Genomic DNA, 17,738 nt, shown 5'->3' with positions numbered 1-17,738 from the left:
AGTCAAATTTATTGCTGCTATTATTGGCAGTATTGTCCACAGTTTTGTTTTTTAAGCAAAGTGAATTTCTGTATGTGAAGTATGACCATTTAGTTTGTATGTTTTATTTAGTGACATGTTTGTGTGGTATCACAAGCTTATCCAAAGACATTTACTCAAATTATAAAGTCAAATCAATCAATATACTAAGTTAACAATTAGTTCACAGGGTCATATAAATCTGCACCATGGTTATATAAATGGAGTTTGGGGTTTTAACACTTGAGATCACATTTCCAGGTGAACAGATTTTCCAATTCAGTATAATTTTGTGGGTTAACAGGCTAGATACATATTTTTGTATCTAAAATGAAAAACTTGCATTTGATTAAAAATATATTTCACATTTGTGTGACATATTTCAGAAGACTAATATCACCAACATAAATGCAGTGCAGTGTGTTTCCAATTGAATGCACATGTTATTTCCAGAGGTCTGCTAAAATTGGAACTTGAAGACGATTGAAACAAATTTCTCACCAAGATTTACCTGGCTTTTCATCAATCCCAGTGTGCAATGATACAAAATGAAGTGTATGAAAGCTGTGCGTAAGTCTGCAGCAAGAAATCACATGCTGTTTGCTGACCGCCTGGGTAACGAAATGCAATTTTCCATTGAAACAAACTAAACTGCAGGCACTTATCTAGCTGTGAAGATTATAGAGTTGTCCGCCGGTGCTCTAGGTGGCGTCAATGTTTCTCTTGGCATCTGCTATTGCATGAGCTGATATCTCGAAAAGAGGCGGTGCTTCTCGCGCCACTTAGCTAGCTAGCCTTAGCTAAACGAGGAAGGAGAAACTAGCAAGCTAGCTAGCTAGCTAACTTTTATTGTCCGAAGAGCTGCACGTTGAAATAATGTTGGACTGTTAAATAGGCGGCTAGGTAGTTAGTTGCCCGAAACACAAGTAATATTCGTGAAGAAACGCGGCAAGTGTTACCAATAGAGTTATAATAAGCTAGCTAGCTAACGAATGACCTGGTTTCCTAGGTACTCTGCTTAATTAGCTAGTTAACGTTAGCTGTTTTGTTGCTTGCAGCGTTTCCCATCGCGCTTTATTTTAATTAAATTTCGGCTTTTGTCATCATCCGGGCGGATAAAGAGACTGAATGCTAAAAACGGTAAGTTGATTAGACTAGTTAAGCTAACCACCGTTGTATAGTCTAGTTCTTTTGCTAACACTAGGAACACGAGGTCCGGTAGCTGCTTTAGACTAGTAGTATCAAGACTAACTTTGTACACCGCCAATCGTACGTTTGTGTGTTTGCAAAACCGGGTTAGCAAGCTAGCCTAACCCTAGCAATCGAATTATTTGTATTTATTTATTTTGACGGTATGGTGTTTAGCCAGCTAACTAACTACTTACAGTAACTTAAATTGCAGTTAGATGAAACAAATCCCGAGGTAGTTCGCGCTTGCTAGCTTCACAACAATCGATTGTTTGTGGCTAATCTATGTCCGACAGCCAACATTCAGCGCTGGTGTAGTAACCCTACAAAACCCCCCGGACCAGACGTTGAATAAATAAGGTTACGTTAATTTCGTTTGTTTTAATTACACGAATGTGATCATTAGTCGGCACTCGTGGTGAATTTCAGCATTTTTTGTATTCGCAAAATTTGTATTGCATCAAGCTATGTCACTAGCCAAGGTAACCTATGGCTAGGTAAGATGGCCTTGGTGTGAGACAGTAAGAACAGTTAAAGGAACTTTACTTTGTGGCCCCCATATATACATTCTTCATGTAGAAAGTCTGTGGACGATGAAAATGTGTGCTGCTTGTATAGTTGTCTACAATGTGACGATTATATCACTCTCTGTGATGATTGTCTCATGGTCCTAGCAATCTTGCTGAAACTGAACCTCGGAATTAAGTAACGTTGCCTCTTATTGTGACATGTTAAGTTCGGGAGCTACTCATTTTCCTCGTTACATTCCTCAATCTGCAACCGTTTCAGAAACAGCCGTGCTTATGTTATGCCAGTTTAGTAAAACTGAACACATTTAACCTTTCTGTTGCAGGTGAAAAATGACACAGTTTCTACCCCCTAACCTGTTGGCGCTCTTTGCGCCGAGAGACCCGATACCATTCCTCCCGCAGCTGGAGAAATTGCCCCACGAGAAACACCATAATCAGCCATACTGCGGCATTGCCCCGTATATCAGGCACTTCGAGGTACGTGGCGGTAATTAACCCGAGTGCGACCTGAACTTCAGCCGTTAAACGCCTTCCGGTCAATCCTACATGCCCTGCGCTGTAATATACCGCAACTAAGACATCGAGCAATAAAGCTATCCTCTCAGGGAAGTCTGCTGTTGTAATCACCTGATTGCAGTTAAAGCCAAGGCTCTGTTAGATGCTTTGAATTTTCAGTGTTTGGGCTTTTGTAGGTTTTAGAACATTAACATTTTTTTTTTTTTTTGAATTGCAAGGCTTGCTTCATAATTCTTTTTGTCTGTTCTTAGACAGCCAAATGGCTCAATGTTGTGTCACTGCATAGGTTGGCTAGTTTTGTTGAGGTGAATTTTGTCGAAAGCAGAGGTATGTGGACGCGACTCATTTCTCATCTCCCCAGGATCCCCGAGATGCCCCCCCGCCAACCAAAGCCGCCACCAGGGAGGAGAGGCTGGAGAGGAAGGTAGGTGGCCGGAGAAGGGGGTGGGGTCTCTGTTGTCGTGGTGACAGAGTGAGCGGAACGGTACTAACGCTTGTTTGTGTCGCAGAGGCGAGAGAAGGCCGAGCGGAGGCAAACCGTCCTGGAGACCGAACTGCAGATCTGTAAGTATGAGCGCCACCTGTGTCTGGGAGGCTCACAACAGTCAAAGGATGTGTGTGTAAAGGACGGGACATGGGTAAAGGGTGTGACGTGCGCGAAGGGCGGGTCAAAGGAGGGACGTGTCTAAAGGAGGGACGTGTGTAAAGAGGGAACGTGTGTGAAGGGGGATGTGTGTAAAGGTGGGATGTGTATAAAGGAGGGATGTGTGTGTAAAGCATCAAATTCAAAACATTGGTCCTAGCATAACAGGCAGTCAAGGGATCAGCCCCAGCATACCTTCACAAGATATTCAAACCCCACATGCCAGCCAGATCCCTCCGTTCTGCTACCTCAGGACGCCTAGCACCTCCCCCTCTTCGCACCTGCACTTCCAGAACACGTCTCCTGTCTGTTCTGGCCCCACGATGGTGGAATGACCTCCCTGTGGAGGTCAGAACAGCTGAGACTGTGACCCATTTCAAACGACGACTGAAGACCCACCTCTTCAGGCTGCACCTCTCCCCATCCCTCCCTTCCCCCCTGTAAATGACTAAAACTTAGGGTTGTAACTAGGCAGCTGTTTCATAGGTGACTTAGTTGATGCGCCTGTCTTAACGACTACTTGTATTTTTATTTATTGTATTTTTATTTATTTTTATTTTTCCATAGATTGCGTTGTTGCCGTTCTCGTTGTTAGTGTTAATCAGTTTAACCATCAGGGTCCAAGTTGAACTATGCGGTTGTTCCCTGTACTTGGACCGGTACTTCTCTCTAGGGGTTTCGTCATACTTGTTCCTGGTTATGGTTATACACTTTGTTGTACGTCGCTCTTGATAAGAGCATCTGCCAAATGCCTGTAATGTAATGTAATGTAAAGAGGGAACGTGTGTGAAGGGGGGATGTGAAAACGGACCATGTGTAAAGCAAATATAATGCTGCCGAAATATCTTCCCTGGGTGGTGTTTCACCAAACCTTGCTTTAACCAACTGTGGTTATTTGAAGGAAACAATTCAAGCAAACCATATTTTGCAATTTAACCTTTTGAAGAGTAGGTTTTTTCAAAATTCAGAGTCTGTTCTAGAACTCTAGGGCTTTCAGTTACCAGGAGCGATTGTGACATCAGCATTTGAATGTTCAGTTAAGCACATTCTAATCACATATTTGTGATCTTATGCCTAAAAGAGTTAGTCTAATAATTGAATCTAATTCAGAGAATTTTGAATGAACTAATTTATGAGTCTGACTGTAGTAAGTGGTGTGTGCTTACAGTGTTTGTGCTCAGCTGAAACCTGTTCAAATCCTGCAGGGACAGAGACTTTGAATTCTCTGGTTGGGTCTTGTGCACTAATTGCACTCACTCAAAGGCATTGTTTGCAGGGGAAACCAATAACTACTCTGGATTTGGACAAGTGATAGGCAGGAGAAAAACTGTATCCATAGCAACCCGCAATGAAAATCTCGTAGACGGGAGTGTTCCTTTTTATTTCTCGACATCAGTATTCAAACGGAAGCGGGAATGCTGAAATGTTTGCACAAGAAAAGTAACAGAAATTCATATTTTAAACTAGAGTATAAAGAGGTCTGTGATACATGCAATTGAAAACAGCCGAAAGGAATGCAAACATGATAGAAATGAACAACATTGAGCTATTGGCAAATAAAATCACAGTGAAACCAACACCCATGTGTAACATAGAAATGTAAGCACTGAATTAAAAGTGGATGAAATGTGTTTAAGTCCATAGTCGCTGCACTGTAAGGTGAGTGCAGGTCCTGTGTGTGAAGCTGTGTGTGATAACGGACTGTATTTGTGGGGACGTTTTCTCCCTCCAGGGGACCCACACAATGACCCCAACGCTCAGGGAGACGCCTTCAGGACCCTGTTTGTAGCTAGAGTGGTGAGTGCTGGGAAAATATTTTGTCTTTGCCAACAACCAGTCAAATCGCGCTGTGCGTCCAGAACCTGATTTTCCTCTCTCCCGCGCAGAACTACGACACCACGGAGTCCAAGCTTCGCCGCGAGTTCGAAGTCTACGGGCCAGTTAAGCGCGTAAGTCTTTTTTTTTCCCTTTACCGTTACGACGGGCGGCGTTGTTTTGTCGGAAGCTGGCACTAACAACGCCCCCTCTCCCCCCCCCGGAGCAGATCTACCTCGTTTACAACAAGCAGACGAGCAAACCCCGCGGCTACGCCTTCATCGAGTACGAGCACGAGCGGGACATGCACTGTGAGTACCGCCGCCGGCCCCTCCCGCCGGTTACGCCCGCGCCCTCCAGCTCGCCGATTCCCCTCGGACGACTCACTGACCCCGTAAGCTTAGGGTTGTGTAACCAGGTAGCTGTTTCGTAGGTGACTTAGTTAACGCACTCGTCTTAACTACTGCTTGTATTTTTGCGTAGACTGCGTTGTTGCTGTTCTCGTTTGTGTTTAGTGTTAATCAGTTTAACACTTCAGGGTCCAAGTTGAACTATGCGGTTGTTCCCTGCACTTGGAACGGTACTGCCCTCTAGGGTTTTCGACACACTTGTTCCTGGTTATGGTTATACGCTTTGTTGTACGTCGCTCTGGATAAGAGCGTCTGCCAAATGCCTGGCGACGTCGCATATTTACGAGTCGATTTGAAAGGGAAAGTAAGCGAGCGCAAGCATTCACGCAAACTTCCTGCCCGGCTATGAGCAACAGGACAAAAGATTTAATCTCGGCTTTGGGCCTTTCTGTGCGGAGTTTGCATGTACTCCCCTTGCCCGTGTGGGTTTCCTGTAGGCACTCTGGTTTCCTCCCACAGTCCAAAGATATGCAGGTTAGGCTAATCGGAGGCTCTAAATTGCCCATAGGTATGAGTGCGTGAGTGAATGGTGCGTGTGCACTGCGATAGATTGGAGGCCTGTGCAGGGTGTTTTCCTGCCTCTCTCCCAATGCATGCTGGGATAGGCTCCAGCGCCCTCCCAGTGACCCTGCTCAGGATAAGTGGGCATAGATAATGGATGGATGGATGGATGATTAGTAGTATCGAGGAAGACGGTTTGCCAGATAATACAATTCAAATTATTGTTCTCGACCAATGGGCACGTTCGCCTTTGAGCTCAGCGGAAAAATCTGTAGCAGTGGCTACCGAAATTAAGTGGTGGTGCTGCATTGCTGCCTGTGTGTCTGGGAAACAGTGGAATTTAATTTAGACACATTCACAACTCAAATGCAGTGCATAAATATCAAGTCTTACCTTTTCAAACTAGAGCAACTACAGTATGGGAGAAGCAAACGGGAATTTTCACACATTTAATAACGGACCAAAGGTTTTGGTGCCACCCTTCCGCCTGAACTTTGACCCCTGCCACCTGACCCCCAACTACAGTATGGGAGAAGCAACCAGGAATTTTCACACATTTAGTAACGGACCAATGGTTACAGTGCCCCCTTCCCCTTGAACTTTGACCCTGCCACCTTTCTCGACGCATTGGGCGCTAGAGCTGCGGTTTCGCTAACGTCGCTACGTTTCGTTCCTCTTTCTCTCCCCCCACCCCGCTCCTCCCTCTTCCCTCCTCTCCATCCCGGTTCCTGCCGCCGCTCCTAGCCGCCTACAAACACGCCGACGGGAAGAAGATCGACGGCAGGAGAGTGCTGGTGGACGTGGAGAGAGGGCGCACCGTGAAGGGATGGCAGCCCCGCAGGCTGGGTGAGGAAGCGCGGCCCGACGTTTCACTGCTTACACGGGGGGTGTCGATGTGCAGCTTCTGAAACTAGCTTTCTGCTCTGTCGGAATATGGCTGCCGATTCGGGGGGGGGGGGGGGGGGAGGAGATTAACCAGGCACCAGTGGTGTTTTTCAGTCAAAGTATCTTATATGCTGTAGAAGTGAAGGCGTTAGTCATCGGAAGCTTATCGAGAATCTAATCAAGGCAGAGGTGGAGTCTGTAGCATGTAAACAGCAGTAGAATTTGGAGGTGAAACCTTAAAGCTGTGTGTGTGTGTGTGTGTGTGTGTGTGTGAGTGAGACGGATGCAGTAATTGGTTCAGTGTCATTGATTTCCCAGCTTGCCGTGCGGTGAGCGTGCCTCTGTAGCAGCGTGTAGGGGAGGGTCCCTCGCAGGAAAAGGCCGTTGTGCTTAATGAGAATCAGAACCGGCCCCTCAGAGCTAAATTTAGCCGCAGTTAGCCGGCATTAATCTGGAACGTTCCTGCGGCCATTGCACATGCAGATCGGTACGGGCGTGCTCTGTGGAAGCTCTCTCTGTGTGCATGGGTGTGTGTGTGTGTGCTGTTTACAAATGTATTGTATAAGATTAGTATAACTTCCTTGAATTTATACTCGATACTTTTGGCTACATATCCCAGCATCCTGTTGGTTTTTTTTATTTTAACTGCTACAGCACAGTGCCTAGAACCAGAAAGGCTTTGATCAACCGTTACTCCCATTTTTTTTTTTTTTTTTCTTACTCCCAAGTTTGTGTGCGCTCGTCTGCGTGCATGTGTGTGTGCGCATGCTGTGTGCGTGCGTCCACGCGTGTGCATGTACACGCGTGTACGAGTTGCGCTAACCCCTTTTTTCCGCGGCGCAGGCGGCGGCCTGGGCGGCACGCGGAGGGGAGGCCCCGACGTCAACATCAAGCACTCGGGCCGGGACGACGCCTCGCGCTACGACGAGAGGCCCATCGGAGGAGGGTGAGGTCACAGCCCCGTCGCTCGCAGGCGGTCCTCCGAGCCCCGCAGCTGTGTTTAGCCTCTGGGGCTCCCCCCCCCGTGGGAGGCGTTAAATGGATGTTTGGTGTCTGCTGGCTGAGCGTAATTGTGTGAGTGAGCGCGTACTGTGTGTTTACTGCGTGCGGGCGTGCCCTTCCCCGCGGAGTCTGTTGGAGTGCGCGAGAGGAGGAGCGTGAGTGGATGAGAGAATGAGTAGAGTGCACGTGTGTGTATATACCTCTGTACGTGCATGTGTATACCTGTATGTGTGTATATATGCGTGTGTGTAGTGTGTATAGGTGTGCTGTGTGTGTGGTGTGTATATATGCGTGTGTGTAGTGTGTATAGGTGTGCTGTGTGTGGTGTGTGTATATATACGTGTGTACACGTGTGCTGTGCTAAGCGCTGCCCGTCTCCCCCTCCCCCCCCCAGGGAGCGTGGTGGCGAGCGAGAGCGTGGTGGCGAGCGGGAACGTGGCGGCGAGCGGAGGGCCGACCGCAGCAGGGAGAAGGACCGGGAGAAGGACCGCGGCGAGAGGAGGAGATCCCGCTCCAGAGAGAGGAGGCGCCGCGCCTCCCCATCCAGGGAGAGAGCGGAAAGGGGAGCGGAAAGGGGAGGGGACAGGGGAGCGGAAAGGGGAGTGGAAAGGGGAGGGGACAGGGGAGGGGACAGGGGAGTGGAAAGGGGAGGGGACAGGGGAGTGGAAAGGGGAGGGGACAGGGGAGTGGAAAGGGGAGGGGACAGGGGAGCGGAAAGGGGAGGGGAAAGGGGAGGGCCCCCGGGCGTGGGCGGTCCCGACGAGGGCAGGCGCAGAGAGAGGGAGAGGGAGAGGGAGCGAGGCGGAGGAGGAGGAGCCGAGGAGGTGAGCAGGAGCAGGGAGAGGAGCAGGGACCGCGACAGGAAGAGGAGGAGCAGGAGCAGGGACAGGAAGAGGGAGCGCGAGAGGGGGAAGGCGGCCGGAGGCGAGGAGGGAGGAGAGGGGGCGACGGGCTCAGGGAACGGGGACGAGGGGGAGAGGGCGCCGGACGAGCCCAACCCCGGGGACCCCGGCCGGGACGAGGGGAACGCCGAGGGGGAGGAGAGGGGGCGGGACCGAGACCGCGGGGACCGGGACCGCGACAGGAGGCGGAGCCACAGGGACAAGGACCGCGAGCGCGACCGCGAGAGGAGGAGGGACAGAGACCGGGAGCACAAGCGGGACCGGGGCGATCGCGAGAGGGGCGGGGACAGGAGGGGGGAGGAGCGGCAGGCCTCCCAGGGCCCGGAGGCGCTAGGGAACGGCGAGGACGGGCCCGGGCCAGAGGAGGAGGGGGAGGAGGACGGGCAGAACGGGGCCCCGCAGCAGGAGGCGGAGTGGAACAGGGAGGAGGGGTACACCGCAAACGAGAACGGTCACATGATGGAGACACAGGCGGACGAGGAGTACTGAGGGCAGCGCTCCCGCTGCGCAGGGCGGCCGGGCTTCAGGGATAAACAACGGGACGGGAAGAGCACGCACAGGAGCTCCTCCAATCACAGGCCACGTTGGTAGCAACCACTCCCAAGAAGAGCGATGGCGATTGGTGGATGTACGCCTCTAGGTATCTAGGAACTAGCATCCACCAATCGCCACTGCCGTCGTTCCATTAGTCGTTGACAACGCTCCCTGCTTTGCGGAGCTCGTCACTTTCCTAGCATCAAGGCGATTTGTAAGTGTCTTATCGTCATTTTGCGACCCCTGCTTTTTAAACGTTTTTTACCAGGCCATTACAGAGCTGAGCAGCTGTGCGTACCTCGCGCTCAAGTTTTAGCCCCCGATTGGAAAAACCAAGCGCGTCCTTCGGCCCTCCTCCTCTTCCTCCTCCGTCTGGCTCAGTACCGATTCCATCCCACCGCGCCTCCCTCCCCTCAGCTGGTAGTTGACCAATCCCGGCTTTTAAAAATGATGTTTTTGTTTTCGTCGATACTCTTAATTTAGCTTTCGTTCAGTTTTTTTAAAGGCCTTTTTTCCCCCCGAGGGAGGGAAGTAGCATAGCGTGGTGTTAGCGCTACACGTCTGTCGTATCCAGCGGTCCCAGTGTTAACGGTCAGGGCGCGAAACGTAGTGTGCGCACCGGGGGCGAAGCTATCGAAAATGTGCAGGTTTTACTGTGAGAAGTATTTTCAAGCCGTTTGGCAGGAGGTTTGACCTCTTCTGCGTCTACTTCAGGATCTACTGACTCCTGTCAAATGCTTCATTACATTACATTTCAGTACATGCACATCATGGGACAGTGTACTTCACTTTCATATTAAAATTAAATGTGTGAGGAACTTGAGCGACCGGCTTCGGTTTTAGCCGTCAGCATTCGATCCTGTAAATCATCTACACTTACACCTGTAAATCACATCTGTGTCCTGTCTGTGTGGATGAATTGTCAGTTATCGTCGAGTAGAACCAAATGTTAGTTCTTGAGCTTTCACTGCCCCCGTCTCTCCAAGCCGTTCACCAGACGTTTACCGAGACTTCAACCAATAAGTTGCACAGCTGTGTTACATTGAGGCTTTCCCAGAGAAGCGAACGGAAGACTGTAAATTCTTATGCGTAGTTTCCTTTTTATATTAATGTTTTATTCTGGGAATGGTCAGAATCGAACCAAACCTATTGGATCCCTCTGAAAAGAAAGGTTGTGTGTCAATTTTGAAAAGTATGTTTTTACCCTTTATTTTGTTCACACTTCAATAAAGAAGCATTTTTTTATTTGACAGTTGCAACCGTGTGCAAGCGTTTCTGTATTGGTGCCTGTAAATGAGAAACTTCATTTTTCTTTCATTGTTTGTCAAGAAGGAATTGTGATATTTGAGTCTCTTGCAGAAACACATTGGTATTTTCATTGGGTAGTCAATGCGATATGGGGTTTATGTGGAAGAATCTTCAGAAACGGCATTCAAGCAATGGGTCTTCAGAAACAGAATTGAATCTTTTCATTGATACAAATTATAGTGCTCCCCTCCAATCAGGTAGCTGAATACTCAAGTTATTTAAGCCTGCATGGTAATCTTCTCAGCAAAACCTTAAATATGCATATGGGAGCACAGTGGTGCCCTGCAGAAAAGATTTTTTCATAATCGACTTGGTGTCACAGCATTTCCATCTCAATATTAACAACTTGCATGAAAATGTCTTGTTTGTGTGTAACGTTGCTCACTTGTAGCTCATGGTTTGTGAAGAAGGTACCGTTAATTCCCCTTTTAAACAGCAATCTAGTTTGCGATACCGTGTGCTTCTTGGGGACAGAAAACCGACCGAACTCATGCGCCCAGTGTCTGGTTTTAGTCTCTCCCCTTCCTCCGCTTACGAGTACTCCACAACCGTGGCATTTGGCATGCGCAAAATTTTGCTGATATTACGATATTAACCTGTGAATGGGATATCCCGTTAGACGTGTCCACCATTTGAGACCCACACGCAAGTGCAGTGATTATGCGCATAATTTTGCATGGCGTGATGTCATCCAACACAGCCAAAGGCTTCTCAATGATGTCATGGTATTATATGGGCGAACGAAACAGACATGGCGGCGATGACGGAGTCCCTCAGCTTAGAAAGAGGTAGCTATAGCTAGATGTAAAGTGCTTGTCAGCTTTGCAAATTCTATGCATTTAAAAAGATCACATCCAGTAGCGTGACATTCGCATTGAACGTCTTGACATTTTATCCTAATATTTCATGAATCGTAGAAATTAAACGGTATAGTACCCGCTTGAGCGCTTGCAATGGCTAACAAGGGGGATTAGCTCAGGGTAGCGAACTAGCTTGCTAGCCATATAAACCTAACGAACCAGTTGTTCTCTTTTGATAATTGTTTTTTCCCCACTGATAGATATCTCGGTTGTATTACTTTAGATAAACTAGTAATGGCTTGGGGACTTGCTTGCCTGCTTAGTAGTTGGAGCGATTTATCTCCTTATTTGTACGTAGTATTGTGCGGATGCTGCATACGATCATCACTTTGATTCTGTCGGTGTCAGCTGTGACATCTGATTCAGTTTGCTAACAGCTATCTAGTCAGTTACATTAGCTAACTATAAAATAAAAACACTTGTTTCGGTGTTTTCTGGAGTGTTGGTTGGCTGTTTGCACCAGCCACCCAGTATGATGCTGTAATACTGAACTGATTTGGATAGCTAGAGTAACAAGCTAGCAAGACAAACGTGTGCGCTGAGACCCGAGGGAAGCTGAATTCCACTCTCCAAAATGTATCGCATATCTCTACATCCAGACCGAACTGGCTGATACTTTATACATTTGTACCGTTGGTCGGCTCGTTAAATAATTGTGCTTCTTAGTTACGCTTTGTTTTACCAAGTCTCGCGTAAGTCTGACAGCGATGTAGGCTAATGTAACACTACCGTTTAGTTTTCTGTCACTTTAAAAAATGAAGCAATCGAAGACGTGCAGCGCATATCTGTTGTTACAAAATAACTGTTGGGTGCATATAGTCAATATACCTCTCTGTTCGTTTTACGGAAACAGTAACGCCACCTGTTCATTTTGCAGTTAAGCTTTGCAGCTATATGCGTATTTAAAAGGCGAACAGACCCCCATCTCCCTCCCTCTCCTTCCCCCCTCTCTCTCTCGAAAGATGTGTGCAGAGTGATCGAGTTGCTGGACAGATTGCAGAGAAGCGGCGAGCTTCCCCCACCAAAACTGCAAGCTCTACAGAGAGTCCTTCAGAGCAAGTTCTGTGCCGCCATCCGAGAGGTGTGTAAGCTATGTTACCTTTCCTCACCCCGCGTCCTTGTATTGCAGTGGCCTGACTGAACTCCGTCGGCGCTGCGAGCTGCGTTGTACACGCTAGCGGGTAGCGTTGACGGCTTAGCGCCTGCGGGATCTCTATCAATGAAATCTGGCAAAGCTCGATTGTGAGTAGTGTTGTTGTGATTACCGGCATGTACATACACTATCGCGAAAGGGAGAATAAGCAGCTCATGTAATAGCATAAGGCTGCCATAGTCGTGCACCGCTAATACCAGTACTTAGCGAATGCTCCAGTGTAATCCAATCACTGGGCGTGTTCTTGTCTGGTCTGTACTGTGGGCGGCGGTGACATGGACGTTTCCCATACTGTAACAGTATTCACATTGGCCATTACTGGCCCTCAATTCCAGTTTAATTCTTGGAGCAAGATCACTGATACATCTTAATCCCTTCGGTTGCTTTAGGATTGTGGTCTGCCGGTGATGATTCATCTGTGTGGACTGTGGTTGTACTCGTTTCTGTCGGTCCCAAGGGCTATACTTAGTCTAGGAGTAGTTAATAAATAACTGTGTTAGTACTTCGTGGCCAGAATGACCAATCATTGTTTAAAATGATGGCCTTCAATCATGCTTGGAGAGGGACTGTGGAGGTTCTAACTTTACATGTAAGCTATTGCTAGATTATTTATTAGGCATCATAAAATCAAGATCTTATACTGTACGTCACACAAATTAGCAGATAAGCAAGCTTTCCGCCTGGCAACATTTCACGGTGGCTTTTTCCCAGCGAAAAGCAAAGTGCTCCTGGAAGTTTGCGAGTTTGTGCTCTGAAATGCTGGACTGACCCCTCCTCTGTCCTCTCTCTCAGGTGTACGAGCAGCTCTATGACACCCTGGACATTGTCGGAGGGCCTGAGGTTCGAGCCCAAGCTACTGCTAAGGTAACGACAGTGCACCGAGGGCACCCAGTTCACTTACTATTGGGCCCAGGCCACTGCATCTCAATCAGTCAATCAATCAATCAATCAATCAATAAGTCAATCAATCAAACTTTGTTTATATGGCACTTTTCATACATGTAAATGCAGTTCAAAGTGCTTTCCGTACAAATACAAACATGTCTTACAAGAAACTATGTGAAACAAGAAGTTAAAGTAAAACTGTATATATTACAATATATATTATAAAACAATCTATATATATATATATATATAAAACACTGTTTATGTACCAGGCCACAGTCGCAGCCTTTGCCGCCAGCGAGGGCCACGCCCACCCACGGGTGGTAGAGCTGCCAAAGACTGAGGAGGGGCTGGGCTTCAACATCATGGGGGGCAAAGAGCAGAACTCCCCCATTTACATCTCCAGGGTGATCCCTGGGGGTGTGGCCGACCGGCAGGGGGGGCTGAAGCGCGGCGACCAGCTGCTGTCCGTCAACGGAGTGGTGAGAGAGGGGGGCAGGGAGGGGGGGAGAGGAGAGGGGGGAGGGGGGGAGAGGGTGGAGTGGTCAGAGGGTGGACGGCTTTTGGGGTTGGTTGGTTGCTCTATAAATGTTAAATTTGCCTCTCTTGCTGGTGTGAACAGCAGTTTACTGAAAAGTGTGGTAAGACCACAGGAACTGTGGTAAAAAAAAAATGGGTAAAAATGGATCATATTTTCACTGTAATGTCTTTTAAGAGCAAATATTTCTGTATCTGACTTGCCAAACTCCCAAAATGGTTATTATTGGTGTATTGGTGGGCTATGAGCTTGTGGAGTCAATACAAGTGTTTTAGAATGTATTTTACATGATCTCCCAGCAGTAATAATTTAGTGTTTGTGTGTGTGTGTGTGTGTATATGTATGTGTGTGTCCCTGTACAGAGTGTGGAGGGGGAGCACCATGAGAAGGCGGTGGAGCTGTTGAAGGCAGCGCAGGGCTCGGTGAAGCTGGTGGTGCGCTACACCCCCAAGGTGCTGGAGGAGATGGAGGCGCGCTTCGAGAAGCTGAGGAGCGCCCGCCGACGGCAGCAGCACACCAGCTACTCGTGAGCAACCCCCCTCCCTCCTTCCAAAACCACAGAGCAAGAGTCTTTACTCTCAACTCTCCCCCTACAAAACCACAGAGCAAGAGTCTTTACTCTCAACTCTCCCCATCTAAAACCACAGAGCAAGAGTCTTTACCTTCAACTCTCCCCGTCTAAAACCACAGAGCAAGAGTCTCTACCCTCGCCTCTCCCCCTCATACCACAGAGCAAGAGCCTTTACCCTCACCTCTCCCCCTGTAACCACAGAACAAGTCTTTACCCTCACCTCTCCCCCTCATACCACAGAGCAAGAGTCTTTACCCTCACCTGTCCCCCTCATACCACAGAGCTAGATTCTTTAGTCTCACCTCTCCCTGTCCAACCACAGAACTCTCTGAATGAGGAAACATACTCTTTCCTCCTTCAGATCATTTTGGCTAAAATATGAGTCCGTTCCTCTCATTCCCAGCACACTAATTTATGAGAGAAGCAAAAAAGTAACAAGGTGGGTTGAATAAAGCCCTGAGTCTCTGGCCATTGATTTATCTTTAACTGATGGTAAAACATTCACTTGAGCTGTGAAAACACAGTTTAAAGCGTTTAATACTGCTGTCCTTTTAATGCTGATCCCATGTAGATCTGAGGAGGTGATTTTTGTTTCTTTAAGGCAGTGGTTGCCCAAACTCTTCTCGAGTACCCCCCACCCAGATCCAGGTATTTAATGTGCTCCATCTCCGGCACACCTGATGCTGACTATCACGGTTGGTTGAGTCTGGTGTGATTGAGGTGGAGCAGAGCAAATACCTGGATCTGATTGGGTACCCAAGGAGAGGTTTGGGAACCGCTGCGTTAAGGTGAAGATTCAGTCAGCAGGACTAGCCTTTGTTTCCATTTGGTGATGCAGAGCAACGTTGAAATGTTTGTGTTGTAAAACACAAATGTTTTCATGGGAAAGGCTGCAAATTGAAGCCAGTAGTCTACTGAAGCAGTTTCTACTGTTTAGGTAAAGCAATATGTTAGTTATGTTAGTTAACCCCTGTTTTTTTTTTTTTTTTTTTTTTACACTCGCAGGTCTTTGGAGTCTCGAGGCTAACTGGTCTAGTCCTTCAATCAAGCTAATATTAAGCCCGCCTACCCAAGCCCTCTGGTCCAATAGGAAGCCAGATGATAAAGCGACCGTGCAACGAAAAAGGAAAAATTTAAGTAGCTGTGTTAGATCTAGACTTGTTGTCAGATGTTATCCAAATTAGACAGTGGTTTCAACACAGTTATCCGCAGATCTGAGTACTACTAGAGAAACCTACCAAGGTCATCCAAAAACTTTGAGTAATTTTTCAACATTAAGCTACTGAACCACATGCTCTTTCAGTGTTGAGCTGAATGGAACAGGTCTTGTTTGTATTGGTGAATGAAAATAGTATATTGCATTGGTATGTTTAGCAGGTTTTATTTATTTTATTTATTTATTTGTTTTTTTGTGTCGCTGAGGAATTAAAAAAAAACTTGAGCAGCGACCCGATCATGTCTCGGTTACCTGAGCTTGCGACCCGGCATACTTTGCATATGTTTGGGTCACGCCCCTTCAGTCATTTACCGTATAATTTATAATTTAATTTATGTATTTACCCATGAAATACCGATAGATTTTCATATTTGCATCCGGGTGTAATCGTGTCTTGCCATTTCTGTATTAAATCATAGTTAACCTGAATTTCAACTGTCATTTTTTAAATTTCTGAATTGATTTTAATGTCAACTGTTAGGTTCGACTGGGACTTTGGTATACAGCTGTATTATAAACTGTCATCCACAGCACTTACATTTTGAATTGACTGGCCTGTCTTAAACACTGAAATGATTTACATTTTTCTTTTACTCTGTTCGAAGAAGAGCGCAGAAATGCATTTGCCAGAAGTGTTGGTGGCACCGACATTTTAGTTTGAATATATACGGCTAATGCATGATAATGGTGAGAAAGGTGAGTTTAGCTGCCAGGTGTTAGCTCATGAATGTTCCGGTTGCGTCCTGAGCCAGAATGGTGTTAGCGTATAGCGCTGAATTAAGACTTGACTGTGTGGATCAGCACAGGCACATCTGCTCCTCTGAAATAATGAAGCTGCAACCATTGGTTCAAATCCTTTGCATAAGTGCCAAAATTTAATTAAATGTAAATTAAACTGAAATGTTTGCCATACTCCATACATTTCATACAAAGTGATGGGCTTCGCTTGGTAAGTGTATCTTTGTAAATGGAAACAGTGCAATCTGTTGATACATTTTGCAGCCAGAGGAATTATGGGTGGAAGTAACGTGAGGGGCGCGTCGGAAAGCTGTGGGACGCAGGGGGCCGTTTGTCCAGGCGGAACTGCGAGGTCCAGATCCGCCTCCGATCGAACCGGGCGATCTGCGTCTGGATGTGGGCCAGCTTGTCATGGAGGTAATGACAGCGTTTCTGTACCTCGGGGTAGGTGGAAATGGACTGCGGACACACAAACACTGAGATCGAGTCTGTGCCCAATACATGGTTAGCTTCCGCTCTTGGGTGGAGCTTTCTCTCTCACACACACACACTTTTCACACAAACAGTCAAACTGGGGACATCCTGTCAGGACATCCACAGAGCACTGCTGCCTTCATCCGTACACAGGTGTGTACAGATGGGAGTGTTGTTTCACAGCACCGGGAAAATGAACAGGTGTGTACAGGTAAGAGACTTGTTTCACTGCACTGGGAAAATGAACAAGTGTGTACAGATGGGAGACTCACTTCAGTGCACAGAGAATATTCACAGGTGTGTACAGGTGAGAAACTCAGTGCACAGAGAATATTCACAGGTGTGTACAGGTGAGAAACTCAGTGCACAGAGAATATTCACAGGTGTGTACAGGTGAGAAACTCAGTGCACAGAGAATATTCACAGGTGTGTACAGGTGAGAAACTCAGTGCACAGAGAATATTCACAGGTGTGTACAGGTGAGAAACTCAGTGCACAGAGAATATTCACAGGTGTGTACAGGTGAGAAACTCAGTGCACAGAGAATATTTACCGGTGTGTACAGGTGAGAAACTCAGTGCACAGAGAATATTTACCGGTGTGTACTGGTGAGAAACTCAGTGCACAGAGAATATTTACCGGTGTGTACTGGTGGATGGAAAGGCACAGGACTTCTCTGCATTTAGGGGCGTGTCTAACCCAGCACCTTCCAAACTACATACTGTACCTCACCACAGGTGACTGCTATTTATAAGACCAAAAACCTTTACACTATGTTGAAATATACACAATGCATTTTTTTTCCACTATGCAATTACATTTACACTGCAGAAAATGTCCCTGGAAAACCATTTAATGAACATTTGTGCAGTATTATTATTGCCTACCCTGACCGCGCATCCATGTTAGAAATATACAATGCTAAATGGGTTTCTGGTCATCTGTTATTTTAACGGTAAAAGACATGAGTCTGCATTTTCTTTGCAAACTTACCTGTTTCAAGTGATTGTACTCCCTCCACACTTCATCATACACAGCCTGGAAAATGAAA

At 47.1% G+C, this 17,738-nt stretch overlaps 2 protein-coding genes across 2 annotated transcripts; both read left to right on the top strand.

Annotated features, from left to right (window-relative positions):
- The first annotated feature begins 779 nt into the window (after positions 1 to 779).
- On the top strand, positions 780 to 10,199 carry snrnp70 (small nuclear ribonucleoprotein 70 (U1)). Its single transcript, XM_035398462.1, has 11 exons — positions 780 to 1,158; positions 2,060 to 2,213; positions 2,614 to 2,676; positions 2,762 to 2,816; positions 4,628 to 4,692; positions 4,782 to 4,844; positions 4,940 to 5,021; positions 6,366 to 6,467; positions 7,350 to 7,452; positions 7,903 to 8,110; positions 8,288 to 10,199. Exons 2-11 carry the CDS (start codon positions 2,067 to 2,069, stop codon positions 8,897 to 8,899), a joined length of 1,500 nt encoding a protein of 499 aa, XP_035254353.1. The 5' UTR covers positions 780 to 1,158; positions 2,060 to 2,066; the 3' UTR covers positions 8,900 to 10,199.
- Positions 10,200 to 10,882: 683 nt separating this feature from the next.
- lin7b (lin-7 homolog B (C. elegans)) lies at positions 10,883 to 15,904 on the top strand. Its single transcript, XM_035398461.1, has 6 exons — positions 10,883 to 11,040; positions 12,075 to 12,193; positions 13,058 to 13,129; positions 13,423 to 13,632; positions 14,051 to 14,214; positions 15,265 to 15,904. Exons 1-6 carry the CDS (start codon positions 11,004 to 11,006, stop codon positions 15,284 to 15,286), a joined length of 624 nt encoding a protein of 207 aa, XP_035254352.1. The 5' UTR covers positions 10,883 to 11,003; the 3' UTR covers positions 15,287 to 15,904.
- Positions 15,905 to 17,738: the final 1,834 nt, after the last annotated feature.

The sequence above is a fragment of the Anguilla anguilla genome, chromosome 17 (assembly GCF_013347855.1).
Source record: "Anguilla anguilla isolate fAngAng1 chromosome 17, fAngAng1.pri, whole genome shotgun sequence".
NCBI classification, from domain to species: Eukaryota; Metazoa; Chordata; class Actinopteri; order Anguilliformes; family Anguillidae; genus Anguilla; species Anguilla anguilla.
The sequence above is the reverse complement of the archived record's forward strand: the minus strand, read 5'-3'. Positions and strand labels throughout refer to the sequence as shown.